Source organism: Arachis stenosperma, chromosome 2, assembly GCF_014773155.1.
Source record: "Arachis stenosperma cultivar V10309 chromosome 2, arast.V10309.gnm1.PFL2, whole genome shotgun sequence".
Lineage (NCBI taxonomy): Eukaryota > Viridiplantae > Streptophyta > Magnoliopsida > Fabales > Fabaceae > Arachis > Arachis stenosperma.
The window spans coordinates 98,815,418-98,833,596 of record NC_080378.1 but is presented as its reverse complement, the minus strand read 5'-3'; the positions used below and the strand labels follow the sequence as shown (position 1 = coordinate 98,833,596).

Genomic DNA, 18,179 nt, shown 5'->3' with positions numbered 1-18,179 from the left:
AGAATTGTAGAGGATGAGAAGAGCGACGCGTGACCGCAAACGGCTCGTCAATCAGAGCTCCGTAGCTCAAGTTATGGTGGTTTGAAGATCAAAGAGAGTTAGGTTTTCTCTCTTCTCTTCTCTCTTCTCAATTCAGCGCCCCAACCTCTCTTTTTAGGGTAAAATGAGCTGAAATGCTCATAACTAATGTTTATATATGTTGGGTCTTGGGCCCACTTAGGCCCAGTTCACTTATTTTTGTCCGTTGGTCCAATTTTGGACCAAAACCTTTAAGATTAGCGCTCTAAATCGCACTTCAAATATTTCTACCTCCCCTAATCATAATTCCTCATTTCTTAATCCTATTTACTCATAATCAATTTTCTCAGCTGCAGTACCAGACAGGTCTCAGCCGGTACTGCCGGTCAAAATTTCACTGCGCACTTTTACGCAGAAAACTATGTCTTCCGACTCGGAAAAATTCACTGAATCCAAATATCATATTTAAATCATCAAATTCCAATTGCCAAATCTTCCAACCATATTCGCTCCTACTTAACTCATTATTTAATTAATTTCGGTTAGACCGGGTATTACACTCTCCCTCTTCTTGAGTTATTCGATCGGTAGTTCAATTTGTTTTTTTTTATTTTGTTAATTATAATGATTATGATTTGCTGTTTTTATATTCTGAATTCTGATGGTTGGATAGATTAAATTCTATTGGTTGTAATTGCAAAAAATATTTCAATTGGATTACCTATGTAACTCTGTTGATTAACTGAAGAAAATATGGTTACTGCTTTATTTGATTTTCATCTTTTTTGTTACTTTTGGAGTATTTTTGTTAATGATTGCTGGTACCTTGTTGAATTTTTTAGAATAATTCTGTTAATTTTAAAAAAGTAAATTATACATTAATGCCAATAACTACAACAAGCTTTTTTTTTCTTTGAGATAATGTACTTCATAAGAATTTTTAAAGAATTTAAAGGTATATTTTTTATGACTGAAGTTTTATTTTGTTGTATGTAATTTATACTGAGTTTATTTAGTTGAAAATTTATTGAATTTAAATATTAAAAATAATATATTAATTTTTTATAATTTTATTTTATATTTAATTAAATCGGTTGAATTCCGGTTAAAATACGATTAGATCACTGAACCGCTGAATCGGTCATTCTACTGGTTCATTGACCGATTCAGTTTTCGCAACCTTGATGTATATGCTTTTAGAAAACGTGTGTATGCCGTTGAAAGGAAAGAAAAATAAGAAAAAAAATATATGAACTTAGTCCTTCATTTGTTTTTTATTTTAAGACTTAGAAAACATATTTTATTAAAAAATATTAGCATATTTATTTTCAAAAAAATAAAAAAATTTCAAAAAATATTTATTCATTAAATATATTTATTAGTTTAAATAAATAAAAGTTACTACAAATAAATACTTCTTATACTAATTTACATCAATATAAATATTGTTATTACTAATCATAAGTAAAAAATCACATTTATTTATTTAAACATATAAATAAATATAAATATTTATTAAAATACAACAGAAAAATTAATATTATTAGTAATATTTATTTATTAAAATATTTATTTTTCAAAATTTTTAATAATATTTATTTTCGAACAATAAGAATATTTTTTAATTTATTAATATTTAAATTATTTATTAAATATATAGAAAAGTAATCAAATAATAATATTATATCTTCATAACAATAACAAAAATTATAAAAATTTAAAAATATAAAAAAAATTAATTTTATCAACTTACATAAATTAAATAATTCAAATAATTATTAATATATTTTTCTGGTGTTGTATAATTACGAATTATTTTTAATAAATACAATTTTTCTATATGAAATTCTCTTTTTTTTTTCCGTAACTCTTCTGATAAAATGAAATAAATAACTCTCTTTTTTTAATTTTTTTTTTCTGACTCTCTTACTTTTTTTTCGAGTAAATTCCTCTCTTCTTTTCCTATCCAAACCCTTTAGCAAAATTAATTTCTGTCTAAAAGTTACTTCTTTTATTTTTAATTCAGAAAAAAATGTAGATATATTTTTTTGAGAATGAGATTTTTTTAAGTGGTATAAATTGAATTTTGGATACTCTTATATAAATTAGATGTTATAGTTGTTAATATTTATTTTAGGGTGAAGTCTTCCGTGTAGATAGTGATTAAGCTTCTACATGTATAAAAATAGCGTAGATCAAGTCAATGTGCGACAAGTGTTGACCCAGGAGGCAGAAGTGATAACTTGCAACAATAGTCTGTTATTGAGTCAGAAATTGATCGGACTCCACGTCACCTAAAAAGGTTATTACCTTGTTTAATTAGATTAAGAATAGGTGATTAGTGCGAGCTGTTGCTGGGCTAGTTTTATTGGGCCTTTTTTGGATAAGTGGATTAATCTTTTTGCTACAATTCGTGGACCCAATGGAGTTAATGAAGCCTTTTTGAAATTCACAGTTAGAACTTGAAACTTGAAAGTGCATATTACCGTGAGTGCAATGAAGTTTAGCTTTCTATTCTATGCGGTGGTTATGGTTTATCATCTGCAACTTCATTCATTTCTTTTTTTTTAACCACTAATTATTATTTAAATTAGACACTTCAAAATTCTTTTATATACTAAAAAAACTAATAAATTGGTCATAATTATATATGAGAATAAAAAAGTTAGCCATTTTTTTTACGGAAAAACTTTTAAAAATGTAACAACAATTTTTAAAAAGGTAATTATTTTTTTCTTACTGCAAAACGACTATCGTATTTGACAAATTTTATATACATTTAATCAAAATTTTATACAAATATTTATATAATTATTTAAAAAAAACACACATAAACGAAATCAAAATCTCATCTCTATATTTTTATTTTATTTTATTTTCTACAAGTATAAAATTAGTGCGGTATATAAGTATATTTCATTGACATATTAATTAACGAGGCACCTTTCTTATATATGCTCAATCAATAGTTGAAATTTATTCAACTTATTATTATTATTATTAAATGTCATTGTGTCACGTTAATAAAATTGGTACATGTGAAAATAATATATTATGAAAATATATTACATATATCATAACATGAAATATTTTTGTATTTTTAATTATTAATCTCAATCATAAAATTAATTTTAATAATTTTTTTATTTTAATTACAATATATTTATAATTAAAATCAATAATTAAAAATAAAGAAACACATATAAATACCATAGTACATGCATGTGAATGCTTCTTATTATACCATGTGACATGTATTGTGGAACTTAGTCTACGTGCAAATAGAGCATAAGATTTTCTATCCATATTTAAAGCTTTAGGTGAGATGCTATTCCTCATGACTTTATTTGCTACCCATTCTTTTTTCATAACTATTAGTGCTATTAAAAAAATATGACAGCATAAACCAGTCGAATTGTGAAATTTAAATAATCATTATTACGGAAAAATTGAAAAAAAAAAATATTTAGACTCATTAATTATTCACAGAATAATATAAGAACCATAAAATAAGGAATAGATTTTTCTTCTCCTCTAATGACTCATCAATAAACGGACTTTACTATTAAGTAACTATATTATATTTTTTTCTACAAAATAGTTTATTTTATTTAAAAACATCAACGGGTTATATGATAAACTCATTGTTTTGTTCAAAAACTAAAAAAGGTCAAAATTAGAAGCTCACAATTATGCTAACACAATTATGCAAATGGTCTACATTAACATATCCACTTATCAATTATCACTCACATTACGTGAAAGTAAATTGTAAAAAACCTGCAACAAATATTGATTCTGTTTTTCAGTAAAACATTTATCATTTAGTGAGATCATACGCAGTATTTTTATATATGTAAAAAGACAGTGATTTTTACATCATAAAATTCACCTTATTTTAGATATTAATACAAAAAGTGTTGGATTTTTTTACTTTAATCATGAGCCCATAAAATATTTTATGATACTAGGATGATTGTGATCTATGAAATAAAATTGATTGAATTGCAAGTTTAATAATTTTGGAAAAATAGGATTTGGTTAAAATTTTGCTTTTTAAATAAATGTATAAGAAATGAATATATTAAAAATTTAAACCTTTTATTTTTTGTTATATTTTAATTAATAACCTTAATAAATCTCCTTGAATAATAAAGAATAAATTGGAAATCATGAATGATGTTAACTTTGTCTTTTCATGATTACTGGTTATTATTTTATTTGGTTATTATTTTATTTGGTTGTGTAGTTTTCAAATTGGCATTTCTCAAAATTTAAAGCTTAGGTAAGTTTGGGTGCGATAAAGTTGTTAAAAAAAATATTTTTTGATAATTTTTTTTTAAATTTTTAGTGTGTGTGATAAAATTTTAATAATAAAAATTAAAACATTAGAAAAATAAAAAAATAGTTTTTAAAAGTTATAAGTTACATTTTCTGTCAGAGGTAAAAATTCATAGCTCAAAGTCGTTAAATAATTTAACAGGTTTGATTAAATTGTAATAATTAGAAGTTATAATTTACATTTTTTTAAAACAAATTTTTTTATTTTAAAAAATATATTTTTAACATAAAAAAATAAATAATATTTTTATATTATTGTACCTAAATATAATTATTAGATTAAAATATTTTTATATAAGATATCTAAACATAAAATTATTTTTATTTTTTAAAATTAGAAAAAAAGACCACTCAAAAAAATATATTTTCGTAAAAAAGTTCATCCAAATAAATTCTGAATTTCTTCGTACTTAATAAAAATTTTATTTTAAAATTTTTTTCTGAAATTCATGTTTTTTCCCATTTTAATTCATCAGATTTAAAATTCATTATATTGATGCTCAAGGTACAGCTCCAAACATTATATTAGTCTTTAGATTTTTTCTAACACCGAGTAAACAAATAAAATACTCTACTAGATTCTGACTTATTAACTTGGATACTGGACTATATGATGTCGTTTCGTATTATTATGTAAAGAAGGCAAAAAAAAAAAACTTTTTTTTTTTGTTTAAGTATCTTCCCTTATTCTTTAAAGTTAGTTTAATATTTCGTTGGTTGATTCAACTTTAGAAAGGATTTGGGACTAATATAATATTAGAGGTTAGATTTGGGAGACTAATATAATAAATTTAGATTTAAGAAGCTAAAATAGTAAAAAGTAATTAAAGGATCACTGTGGAGGATTTAGCCACCCTTAAACTTGAAGGGAATCATGCCTTCCTAGTTCCTTCTTTCTAGTCCGTTCCCCCCAATTTCTATACTTCTTCCTCTTCCTCCTCTCACCTCCTCCTCTCACCTCACTGAAGTATTGAAGTGCTCGCGTTTCAATTCTCATTCCATGGCGAACAAGCTCTGCAATCGTAACCATACACCTCTTCCTCGCGTCCCCCTCTCTTTCTATATTTAATATTCTCTCTTTTTGTTTCTGCGATTTACTTAGTAAACAAACAGATCCTACACCGCACTATGAACACTCGTTTTAACTCTTCTTATTGTTATTCCAATTGTTCTCTCTCTCTTGCAGAGGATATTTTGGAGCAGCTGAGAAACGGTACAGCAAAATTTGAGCTTGTATCTTCGCCACTTCCTTCACTTGCTGCTGCTGCTGCTCCTAAATTCAGTAACATCACAAGCTTATTTGGAATCGGAAATTGTAGCACTAGCACTCTTTTTTTCGCTAGAATTTCCTCATCACTGTAAGACATCATTTCCGTGGTTTTTTCTTTCTTTCTTTCTGGTCACTCCATGGTTTTGTTTTATTTTATTTTATTGTTCAAAATAAGTATGTACATCTATTTGCCTCAAACTCATGGGCACTTGAATTTTCCAACCAGTAGTTCAAGTTCTTGAGCTTTAAAGATGAAAAAAAAAGGATAAAGGATAAAAAGGATCTATGTATAGAAATCTATTCGTAGAATGTGGATATGCCTAATGACATAGGAAATTAGGAATTTGTATACTGTTTTTCAATCAAACCAAAATAATAATGATTCTAGTCTTATTTTGTGTGTGTTTAGGGGGCTTGATGTGGGATTTCAAATTTTTAATTATAGAAGGGTGAGATAACCTAAGATGTTTGAAGAATCTAAAATTTTGAGGAACTATATAAGTGGACTGTGCTTGACTTGTTTTGTCCATTTTTATTTGATTTTGGAGAGTTCGTATGTTTTTCAAAAGTGGATGAGACGTTTTGAAAAATTTTCCTTCATGGTTTGAATTTCGATTCGTTTGCTTGTCACCTGGATATGTCAGTGGTGGACAGTCTCCAGCTATGAAGAAGCTAGAGCAGTTTTCGGTTCAGAAGGTCACAGGGGATGGAAGGTGTATGTTTCGTGCACTGGTACTGTCTTCTTTGCCATTTGCGTTAATCACTTCTCTGGTTTCTCATTTGCAGAATTCACATGCTGATTTGATTTGCTACTCCTCGATTTTTGAAGTTTTTTATTTTTAACCTTTGAAATGTTTTTTAAAGACCCGTATGCTATAATATTTGTTACATAATTCTTACTGAACTGCCTAGTATTTAGACTTGAAACAGCTCGGTCAAGTCCCATCCTTGTGAATCGAGTTTTCTTCTAATCCTTGAATGTATAGGAAACAAAATAACTCTTGTTGAAAACTGAAAAGTTAATGGTATTTGGATTAGTGGATTTTCAAATGTGGTGCTGAGTAGATGACCTCCACCATTTGAAATCAGCCTGAGAAAAGTACAAGATTCTAAATGCTGCCTGCTCTAGCAATTAGGAATATTTGAAAGAACTGAGAGGAGGATGAGATTCATAAAGTTATTAGATAGTATTTCCTGGGCATATTAAAATTAAGTTTGGAGTTGTTGGTGATGTACTCTTGTTTTCTGTTGAAAGTACCTGACTGGAATGTAATCCATTTTTTCATGATCTTTCTAGCTTCTGCTGTATTTAATTTTAACCATGTTGTTTCCACTGCGCTGCTATTTTTAAGCACCGACTCTAGTGAATAATTCCTCTATGAACTATCAGTTTAGTCTGTCTGGCATAGCGCAGAATGATATAACTAGCCTTAAGATTTGAGAGTTGGGAGGTTCTTTGCATGGTACTTCCTTGCAGACATTGGTCAAGAAAAGTTTTGCCTGGTGGGTTGGAACATCACAAACAAGAGGATGATTCATGATTGATTGTGCTTTGTGGAAAAAAACCTTTATTTTTATTAATTTATATAAGTTGTTTCCAATCTGTATTTGAGCTTTAAACATGGCTAATTTGATATTGGTTTTTCAACAAAATTAGGTCAAAGGAATGGCTTACAATAAAGGAGTCTCTCTTAACCAACGCAAGGAGACAGAAGATGCAGGTATGCTGATATACTGACAACAGACATGCCGATGGGAAAAGATATTGCCTTTTTTTTTTGCTTTCACTTACAGGATGTTCTTTATGTAACACAAAGCATGGTGATAATAATTATGGCTGGTTCTGCTTTCAAATTTAACTACTTTTTTCCAAGTTCTTTCTTTCGCATCATGTCTTATGACTCCTTCTTTTTTTTTTTTTTCCTTTGCTCTTCTTGTGAATCTTTTTCCTTGCCCATGAAAGCACAGATGAACTAAGAAGGGCTGTGAAAGAAGTTCTATGTGATAATAATGGAGAGCGTAAATTATATAAAGAAGCTCTCATTGCCATCACAGTTGCTGAGTCTCTACCACGGTATGTTTTGGAAATCTCAAGAGATCGGAGATTTTGAAGCATATTGTGTAATTTGTATACAGTGGCATGATTAAATCTGCTATTCTGCAGTTACTGCCAACGAATTGCGCGATCTGATTTTTGGGGAGGAGAGTCAGAGCTGCTGGTTAGTGTTTCTTTATGCATATTTCTTAAATACTGTAAGCTTTGCTTTTTCTAGCTCTTCTATATTTTAAGATTACAATACATTTATAATTGTAGTTTATACAAGGCTTACATATGTTCTTCTTAGACAGACCTTAGAATATTGAAATTCAATACATTGTTTTGGCATCATTCTGTCATAGACGGATAAGCATTAGATTAATTAAATAATTGACTCATTTCACATCAAATGCTATCATATATAGAGCTTGGGGTTTGATCAGGGACTGGAACCTCTGTAAAAGAAATTGTATTTGTGAAACTATAAGTAAATTATATCATAATCTACCTAGTTAAATGATTTAATATCATATCTTGGTATTTTGATATTTGATCAATACAAAAAGTGGCATTATTTACTTATTTAGTCATAGCTTTTGATAGAAACTCCCGTTGGGCCTTCTAAACAAGAGTTGATCCTACACTATCAAGAAGAATTGAATTGTCCTCCTAAGAGATCCTCTTAAAGATTCTCCTAACTTCTAAATGAAAGAAGAATTGATACCTTTTGACAACTTACCAAGACACTGGAAGTATCTGCTTTCTACCTCATTAAGTATTTAAGTGGATGTTTAGAAATGTTCTTAGGATATTATGTCATTACTCGTTTGTCAATGTTTTAATCCTCGTTTCCTAATTGATCCACAAATCCCTTGAACAAAAAATCAGATACTGAGCAATGGCCATATTCTGGCAGGTACTGGCAAAGTTATGTAAGCAGCCAATTATTGTTTACATACCAGAGCATGAGGTATGCCTTCCAACAATTCTTACTAGGTTGATATTATCTAATGTACTTGGGAAGGAATGTTCCTTTCACTAATTTTAGGAGAGCTACTTGCATGGCATGCATTATACATGCTCAAGGAGACGCAATTATTTTTCGATTTAACCTAGACTCTGTTACTTGCTTTATCAAATATTATGACTTGTGTATGGAAAGCATGTCTATACAATGGGTGATTACTTCGTTGTTGCGCTAATTTTTTTATGAAAAGATTTGGTATAAATAGGTAATAATTCCTTTATTTTGGGGGAGGGGAACAAATGTAGATAGTACTTGGATATTTAGTACATTTGTGGCCTTGTGGCCAGTTTAGTATGATTCTTGTAGTTTATATTAGGTTTAATTACTCTTGATACTTTCATCAACTTTTCAATTAGTTCCTTACAATTTAAAAGTTTGTAATTGGGTCCTTAATTCCTTATACTAGATTTTTTTTTGATTAGGTATTACTGGTTGTTATCTTTCAAAAAACCAGAATAATCTCAGAATATTTATTTCTAGAATATTCCACACTTCATCCTACATTAAACACAAATAATGTTCAAAAAATATTTCATACCTTTTAATAAATAATGTTAGCAAGGATATCCTAGAAATTTTTTATCTAATATGAAGCCTTAATTACAAAGTTTTAAACTGTAATGATATAATTAAAAATTTGGTAAAACTTTAAAGACTGAGTAATTTAGCAATTATTTTGTTTTTATTATAATGAGTAAACCACTATTTCAACTCTTGAAAGATAAATATTAGTTTGCTGTCAACATTATCCTCACATTGGATGTATTTTTCAAGCAAACCAATTTTTTTCGGATACCATGAGATAATTATGAATCTTTGTGGGACTACTAATCTTCCAAGCACCAAAATGGTGATTTAGGGTTTATTTGGATGACTTTCTAAAAAAGGATTTTTTGAGTTTTTTTTTAGAAGATCTTTTAGAAAAATACAAGTAATTTTGTCTGGATATCTCATGCAAAAATATATTTTTATTTATCAATTATGTTTGGGTATAATAATATAAAAGTATTTTTTGTTTATTTTTTATGTGAAAACATCTTATTTTAAAGAATTTTTTTAAAAAAAAGATGTAAATTGTAGCTTCTCAAAAAGGTTTTTTTTTTTTAAGTATTTTTACTTTTATTACTAGAAATTTAGCAAACACCCTAAAAAATAAAAGATGGTTTTTGTCTGGTTTGTAAATTAATTGCAGTATACAGGGAGTGGTTGGGGATCTGGTTTCATTGCCATTGCGGAGTATGGAAGTGAGTTCAAAAACGGTACTACAAACAGGACTCCCAAGAAACCTGTGAGGCTATTGTTCAGTGGCAAGAACCATTATGATCTTTTGCTATGAGGAACTGCATGATGATGGATGAAGAGACAAGGAAAGGAAAGAAAGAAAATGAGAGGTAATTTCAAATGCCATTTTTGCTTTGTTGATATTCAGATGTTGTAATTTGTTTTTGATATTTAACCTACTTGTAACAAGTAACAACAATTGTGAACCTTTTGATGTATTCGTTTCCTAGTTGACAACGTGACAATGTGTCATTCATTTTATTCTTCCTTCAACAACAAACAATGATATCAACAACAAAGTCTTTTTTTTTTTTTTTTTTTCTATTAGGTAGGGTCAGCTACATGGATGAAACGATGTCATTGTACCCTTGTACCCTACCCTATTATGTATCATGTATGCAGTGAAAATGTTGACACGCAGATTTTCTTCGACTATTTCATGTATGATCTTTTTAGGTCTTTCTTTAGTATACGTCATATGTCCACTCTTTATCTCATCCACTCTCCTAATTGGATGTTCTTATCTTCCATCTCATTTTATTCTTCTTTCATTTTAATAATTTTGAAAGTTACATAAAATGTTTTTATAAGAAACCAAGACTTTTAAAGTAGTTTCTTATAAATACTTTTAAATTTTAATGGATTTCTATATAACATAATTAAAAAAAATTAAATAATATTATTATCTACCCGTATAAAATCTCCTTAACAAATGTAGTCAATATTAGAAAATTATTTTAAATATAATAAACATTTAATTTGAATAAACATGAATAAATCCTTATTTTTGTAATCGTCAAATTTATTGAGGTTTGAATGTGATTGTGGTGATTGATTGATGAACTTAGCACTTAGGAAGATTAGCTGGTGGTGGAGGCAATCTTGTTGAAGGGGTAGGTCCATTCTCAACCTCAAAACTCATGGCTAGCCCCCATGGTAGATGAGTTTCCAAATGGCAATGCACAAGCCAAATTCCTAAATAGTGAAAATAATTGCATTTAATCATGTAATCAAAACTCAATCTCAACCCATATAGTGAAAATAATTGCATTTAATCTATTAAACAAAGAATACCAACCTGGATTATTTGCTTGGAATCTGATGACAGCCCATCCTCCGACAGGTACAGAAATTGTGTTATGCACTTGTGGATCAACAAAATTAAACTGTGGTTCGGCTATGGTAGCATTATAATTCCCAAACCCTTGAGCCAAAACATAGAAATTAAATCCATGAACATGAATAGGATGGTTCTCGGTGCCAAGTATCGCTGTATTTTGAAGCACAATTTGCACAGTTGAATTGAACTTCAATGTCTTTGCCTTTGTTGATTTAGGTGCAAAGATCAAGGGATTGCTAGTGTTGGTTTCTAAAGAAGGGTCAGTATAGTTAAACACAAGTGGAGGTTGACTTGGGAAATCTTTAGTGTAGACCCCACTAACATTGCGATAGAATGCCTCCAACATAGAGAAGCCTCTACCTGTAGGCAACACAAATGACTCATTGTTCATGCTTGCAGAGAATGGTGAGTTTACCCCAAAGGCATTTAAACATGCACTTGGTCCTGGAAGGTTGCATACGGTTAGGGCAATTCCAAATGCGATGAACATGTTTTCATCCACCTTACGTGGAACTGGAATCCAATGAGGACCATCAGCCAACCCTGAGAAACATTCATATACAAAATTATTAAGAGGGAAGTAGCATGATAAAAAGTTTTGCATAAATTTGTACAATCATACTGCCTAAATACTAAAAATCAATCCCCAAATAAGTCATATATATTAAAATACAAAATATACATTAAAAATAAATTAAATAATATATGTATTACACATATAATACATGTATAAATATATAATAATTGATTTTTAGTATATGCATAGTAATATTAAATTTTGTAATAGTGTATGTATGTAGAGATAAATATATAATTAGACCATAAAGAATTAAATATGTATAAGTTCGTATACTTTTATACAAATCTTTAAATTTACTTTCTTATTCCAGTAATATAATATGGGATTGAATCTTTTCATTTTTCTTTAACTTGAGAAAATAAAGTGTAATTTTTTATTATATATTTTATAAGTGAAAAAAAAGCATAAAAAATATTAAAATTAAAGGTTAAAAATAATATTTTATACTCTCAATTAAAAATAAAATGACGAGGATCTATTTTCAAAGTCTAGAGAGAAAGTCTAGAGAGTCAGCACTTTTATTAAAATTTGTTTAACACTTAATTAGCAAAAAAAAAGTAAATAATTCTATATTATTAGATGAAATCTTACACCATTAAAAACACCAATAATAACTAAATGATTATTACAAATTACAAAACTTGTTGACCATAACACTCCTCTATTCTATATATATTACAACCTCACTATAAATTATGAATGAAAATGTTAGACATGATTATGCACTAGTCTACATACATCACATAAAGAGTAACGGTTGATTAACTAACTGTTATTAGTCTAGGGACGGTGAGTTTGAATTTGTTTTTGAAAAGATATTTTTCTCTTTTTGTTTTATCTTTCTTAAGAAGATTATTTTATTGCAAAAACAATTTTTTTTGTTTGGATTGAAAATATATAAGTAAACAATTTATTAAAATCTCCTTAATTTTTTTTTAAAGAAAAGCGATATATGGCTTTCTTAAAAATGAGATATGCTTGTAGCTTGTAGTTTAAAGAACTAAATTGACAGTTTTAAAAATTTAAATGAGATATGCTTGAATTTTAAAGAACTAAATTGAACCCTAACTCTCTCAAATGTGCTGCTAATACCTGTGAGATTAGAGTAGAACTTGTGTGCTGTTGGCGTATCATGTGCATCTGGCAGGTTTGGCATTATAGGTGCTGATGTTGAAGACGCACCCTCATAAGTAATCACTCCCCTTGCAATTGCGGTATCGTTTCTTACATTTGAGGAACGGTATGGGCTGAATGCCATGTAATAAGAACCCACTCTTTGGTTTGTTGTGATTATTGCATCAACGGTTTGGCCCGGTGCCAATGCTATAACGTCCGTGTTATACTCTCTAGTGTACCCAGCATCAATGGCTACAACTGTGAAACTGTGGTTTGCAATCTTGAAGAAGTGTTGTTCATTCAGTGCAGCATTGATAATTCGCAACAAGTACCTTTTTCCTTGCTCCACGTTCAGCCGGTAAGTCTCTGAAAAATTAAAACATTTCGATGTAAAATTTTTAATTTAAGGTGAAAATTCACATGTACTTTACTCTATATAAAGTTTATATTGTTCGATTGTTTTATAATTTAATAAATTTGACTAAATTTTTATCTAACGATTCTCAATTATAAACTTCACATAAAAACAACCGCATTCACGTGAGTATCACAGGGCTCGTCAATGTTTTTAAACAGTTGACTTACGGTTTTGAGAACAATTATAGAAATCGCCAGGCAAGCCATTAATTGTGTAAGCATCTGAGTTTCTCGGAGCTATTCCTTTTGATGCATTATTTCCAATATCCTCAACATTATCATTCCACCACTCCCCTGCAATAAATAAATAAATAGAATTAAAAAATAAATATCATGAAATGTTTTTCAAAACAACGTCTTATTTATTACAATCTTTTGAACTGGACACTATAATACTTTTTGAGGCGTGTATCTTTTATGTTTAATTATATTTTAATAAAAAATAAAAATATTTTTTAAATATATTTAGACACATTGAACTATTTATATGTTGGTGTATCTAATTTTATTTTTGAGATAAATTTAGAAGTAATATGTATAATGATGTATTATTAATTATTAATAAAAAATAAAAATACTTATATAATTAAAAAATATTAAATTCATTAAAAAATAGGTTATATTTTTATTATCAATAAATATCATGATATTATTATATTTTATTTACAAAATTCTTTATATTATATTATACATATATAAAAAAACAAAAAATTTGAAATTAAGTGCATGCATTTCATGTGGTGCTTTATATATAGCTCATGTTTCACATTTTTCTTTAATAGTAATAATGCAGAAAATTCAATCCTCTGACAATAAGGAGGAATTGAGAAGCAAGACAAAATACAGTAGCCCACAACACAACTTACAAAACTTTTAGCTAATAAAATTCAACCTTAAACTCAGACCAAAGGAAAATCAACCTTAAAGTACATGATTAAAAAAAGTACAAGAACCTAATGAAGTATTCACCTATTATCAAATAAATCCAAACTTTGCACTTACAAGTTACAAATAGAATATATAAAAGCAATAACAAAAATTGGCAAAAGTAACAATGAGGAAAAGATAAAATTACCGAGCAATATGGGTACTTCTTGGTGAACTTGAGAGAATGGGTATGATCTGCCTTTTGAAGGCCTAATGATAAGGGATCCATAGATATTGGCACGTAGGAAAGAGGAGTGCGCATGCCACCAAAGTGTTCCTTCTTGTCCAGTTATTGTGAAATTATATGTGTAACTACCACCAGGACTTATTGGACATTGAGTTACGTATTCTGGACCATCTGACCATTGGCTCGCAAGTTGAAATATTCCATGCCTGCGCTCATTATATAATAAACAATGTTGTTAGTTGTTACACACAAAAAAAAAAAAAAATACTAAATCTGAATTATGTATTTATATGTATACATTTATGTATGATTCCGTATATTTAATATATATTTTATACAAGTGACTTATATAGTAATTATTTTTTGTATACATATAATATGATTAATATATACATATTTATTGAAAGGCAACGATTAATACAAAAGATTAAGATAGTGAGAAAAAAGTAATATTAAAAATATAAAATATAGTCACATTAGTGTGAAGAAAATATTTTTTTTAATTAGTTAAACAAAAATGTTATCTACATACTAAAAAGTCAGTCATCCTATATTTAATGTATAAATATATGTATTAATTAATTTATTTTTAATATATATTTTATATTTTATCATGTATTTTATATTGATAACTGATTTTTGTGTATATATTTAATGTGATTGTTAATTAAATGTATTAAATATGTATAGCAGTCAGAATATATAACTGTATTCTTTTATTTTTTATTATTTTGAAAACTACACGCAAGTTCACTACTATATAAATAAGTATATAAATCGTAGATTTGACTCAAAGTAATAATAATTTTTGCCCATCTGTTTCATTGAAGTTACATTGGGTTTGAATAAGTAAAAAACAGAAAAAAAAAGGCTTAGGAGAGGTAGCAACGGTATACAAATAAGTAATATATATATATATATATATATATATATATATATATATATATATATATATATATATATATTCATAAAATTGAGAACTACTTTATGTATTTTGAGATTGAAGGATTAAAGTGTCTAATTTTAAAAATTTTAAAAATTAATTTAGATAATTATTCAAAATATTATTTTATATATATATATATATAATTAGTTGATACATGTGTTATTTATATATTTTAATATTTATTCTATACGAATGATTAGGAATTTTTTTTTTGTATACACGTGTGATGATTAATATATTAATTGAAAAGAAACTATTAATCTTAAGATAGTGAGGACAAAAATAATATTAAAATATATAAAATAGAGTCATATATTAGTGTGAAGAAAATAATTAAATCCATTCTATAATTAATTAAGTGTGTATTGTGTATATAAATCGAAACTTTAGAGTGATTTAAAATAGTAACCATTTTTGTACATCTCTTTGATTGACGTTAAATTGAGTTTGAATAAGTAAAAAAACAGAAAAAAATAAATAAAAAAGGATAAAAAGGCATATTAATAATGTGAAAGAAGAGAAAAAGGTATCTTCCAAAGAAGAAGTGAAGAACCAAGAATTTATTGTGCATGAAATGCGTGTTGTCAAATCTTAGGAGGAAAGGTAGCAAGGGTAAATAGTGGATACCAATGAATAGTAACATTATAGGGTGAATTGTTATTAACATGAATAATAACAGTGTCACCCTCTTGAACCTCAATTCCTGGCCCTGGTAAGGTTCCGTTGACTCCAGTTATTACATGCTGATTACACAAACGCTCCACACTGAAGTTCTCAACCTGCATCAACCAAAGTAGAAATTCATTAATGATTTCAACTATTATTAGTATCAATAATGATTAGGAGATAATAAAAAATCAATTTAAATAATTTAAAATTATTTTATTTAATATTTATTAATTATCGTTAAAATAATTGTACAATTTTAAATATAATAAATATATAATTATTATAAATATTATACGTATAAAATTATAAATATTATATTATATAAAATAACTTTAAATATTATCTCTTTAACATTATCATATTAGTATATTATGCAAACTCTAATTATTTATTAATTACTTTCAACAGAGAGGGGATTGGATTCTGATGATATCTCGCTCATAATTATCATTTTATATGTAATCTTTAATTATTCATTTTGTCATATATATAATCATTTAATGTGTATATTAAAATCAACCAAAAAAATAATTTTTTGTGTAGAATATATATTAAAATATAAAATACACATTAAAAATAAATTGAATTAGATATATATATATATATTATTTATACATAAATAATATTTTTAAAAATCATTTATATATCTGATATATATATATATATATATATATATATATATATATATACCACTAAAAAGTCAAAAATTCCATCTCTTTTGTTATCCAATTAAAAATGAAAGAATTTCAGATAAAGCAAAACAAAAAGAAAGTAAAGCCATACAAATTAAAACCTCACGCTAACAAATGATTTCATGATACATTTAATTAAAAGATAATATAGTTAGTTAAACTTTGTGACTTTGGAGGGAAAATTCAAGGAATCTAGGTAGAATGATAAATTGAGGGAGAGGGTGGTTGATGGTGGCGGTTAAGCTAAGGTTGACGGTGGTGGAGGGAGAAATAAAGTGGTTGATATATGGTAGCCGTATGAACTACGGTTGACGGTGGTGCAAGTGGTCATCAACGTAATTAGGAAAAAAAGTTTTAATAAAGTTGAATTTTTAGTTTTTAATCTAAATTTTTACAAGAAAATTTTGGAATTTTTATCATATCCCTTCTAATATGTTTAAAATTTGGATACACATGACAAACAAAATTAAAAAAAATAAGTAAAATATCACACATTAATTAAGTCCATGAAAAATTAAGCGTGACATGATTATATATTTTTTTAAAATGTTTGGTAATTAAAAAATATTAACTAAAAATAATTAGAATTTATTTTATTTATCATTTATTAATTATTATAATAATTAATAAATATTAAATAAAATAAATTTTAGTTATTTTTTTTCTAATATTACCGATATTTTCAAAATTGATAAACACAAGAATGACATAATAATGAAAAGGCCCAAGAATAATAATTCATACATCCCAAGTGTGTTCCACAACAGCAGCAGAAGCCAATGAAGAAGCTACTAGCATAATTGTTGCAAAAACCCATGCAAGATAAAACGCAAAACGCGTCATAACGTCGATATATTTGATGCTTGTAGATATAGTTGAATGTAACTAATTAATATCATTGGAACAATTAATGAAGCAATTATACGTATTTATATAGAGAATCCCATTGCTTTGACATTTCCAATTTTAGCACGGTTTAGTAGGTTGGTTGTTTGATTATTAAAAGCAGCTGAATTTTGGTCCGGATTTGGAAATTAATTATAAGAGGATGAAAATTGTTGCAAGCTAAAACCTTTGACGACAAAGTTATTAATCATATTCAAAATAGCCACATGCAAGAGGAAGAAAATGAACCTTGTAGCTGTTATTAATTTATTTTGACCAACATCTAAATGTTGAATTATTTATGTACTAACTATGTGACTCATAAAATGACCCTTCATTTTTTAAAAAAATTATAGTTTGTTCCTCTAAAAATAACTAATTTTATTGATTGATCTCCGTATAAGAGAAGTAATTAATATCCTATTTATACATGAAATTAGTGTGACATTTTATTAAAGAAAAAGTTTAAGAGGTCAGTATTTTAATTGAAATTCAGTATTTAATTATAAAAAAAGAATAATTTTATACTATTAAATATTATCTCATATCATTAAAATATTGATAATAGCTAATTGATGATTACACATTACAAATTTTACTGTTTCTAATATATCTCTTTATTAAATACCCAAATATCAAATATCACATATTCTATTTAATGTATT

General features: G+C 27.3%; 2 protein-coding genes across 5 annotated transcripts; one reads left to right on the top strand and one right to left on the bottom strand.

Annotated features, from left to right (window-relative positions):
• The first annotated feature begins 5,194 nt into the window (after positions 1-5,194).
• On the top strand, positions 5,195-10,487 carry LOC130958972 (OVARIAN TUMOR DOMAIN-containing deubiquitinating enzyme 3). Of its 4 annotated transcripts, none has more exons than XR_009078100.1 (9): positions 5,195-5,381; positions 5,546-5,717; positions 6,274-6,361; positions 7,287-7,350; positions 7,598-7,703; positions 7,794-7,848; positions 8,584-8,637; positions 9,894-10,085; positions 10,304-10,487. XR_009078100.1 is itself a non-coding variant. In XM_057885254.1 (8 exons), the coding sequence occupies exons 1-8, from the start codon at positions 5,360-5,362 to the stop codon at positions 9,984-9,986; spliced, it is 654 nt and encodes a 217-aa protein (XP_057741237.1). In that variant the 5' UTR covers positions 5,195-5,359; the 3' UTR covers positions 9,987-10,212. The 4 variants fall into 4 exon arrangements, 2 of the variants coding, with proteins under 2 accessions (XP_057741237.1, XP_057741236.1); XR_009078084.1 differs by having other exon boundaries at positions 9,887-10,085; positions 10,304-10,485; XM_057885254.1 differs by lacking the exon at positions 10,304-10,487 and having other exon boundaries at positions 9,894-10,212.
• A 183-nt stretch (positions 10,488-10,670) lies between these two features.
• Positions 10,671-17,525, bottom strand: LOC130960607 (laccase-7-like). The gene is made up of 7 exons (XM_057886050.1): positions 17,374-17,525; positions 15,896-16,047; positions 14,284-14,528; positions 13,377-13,502; positions 12,768-13,157; positions 11,054-11,638; positions 10,671-10,950 (listed from the first exon to the last, which is right to left on the bottom strand). The coding sequence occupies exons 1-7, from the start codon at positions 17,470-17,472 to the stop codon at positions 10,820-10,822; spliced, it is 1,728 nt and encodes a 575-aa protein (XP_057742033.1). The 5' UTR covers positions 17,473-17,525; the 3' UTR covers positions 10,671-10,819.
• Between the last annotated feature and the right edge of the window lie 654 nt (positions 17,526-18,179).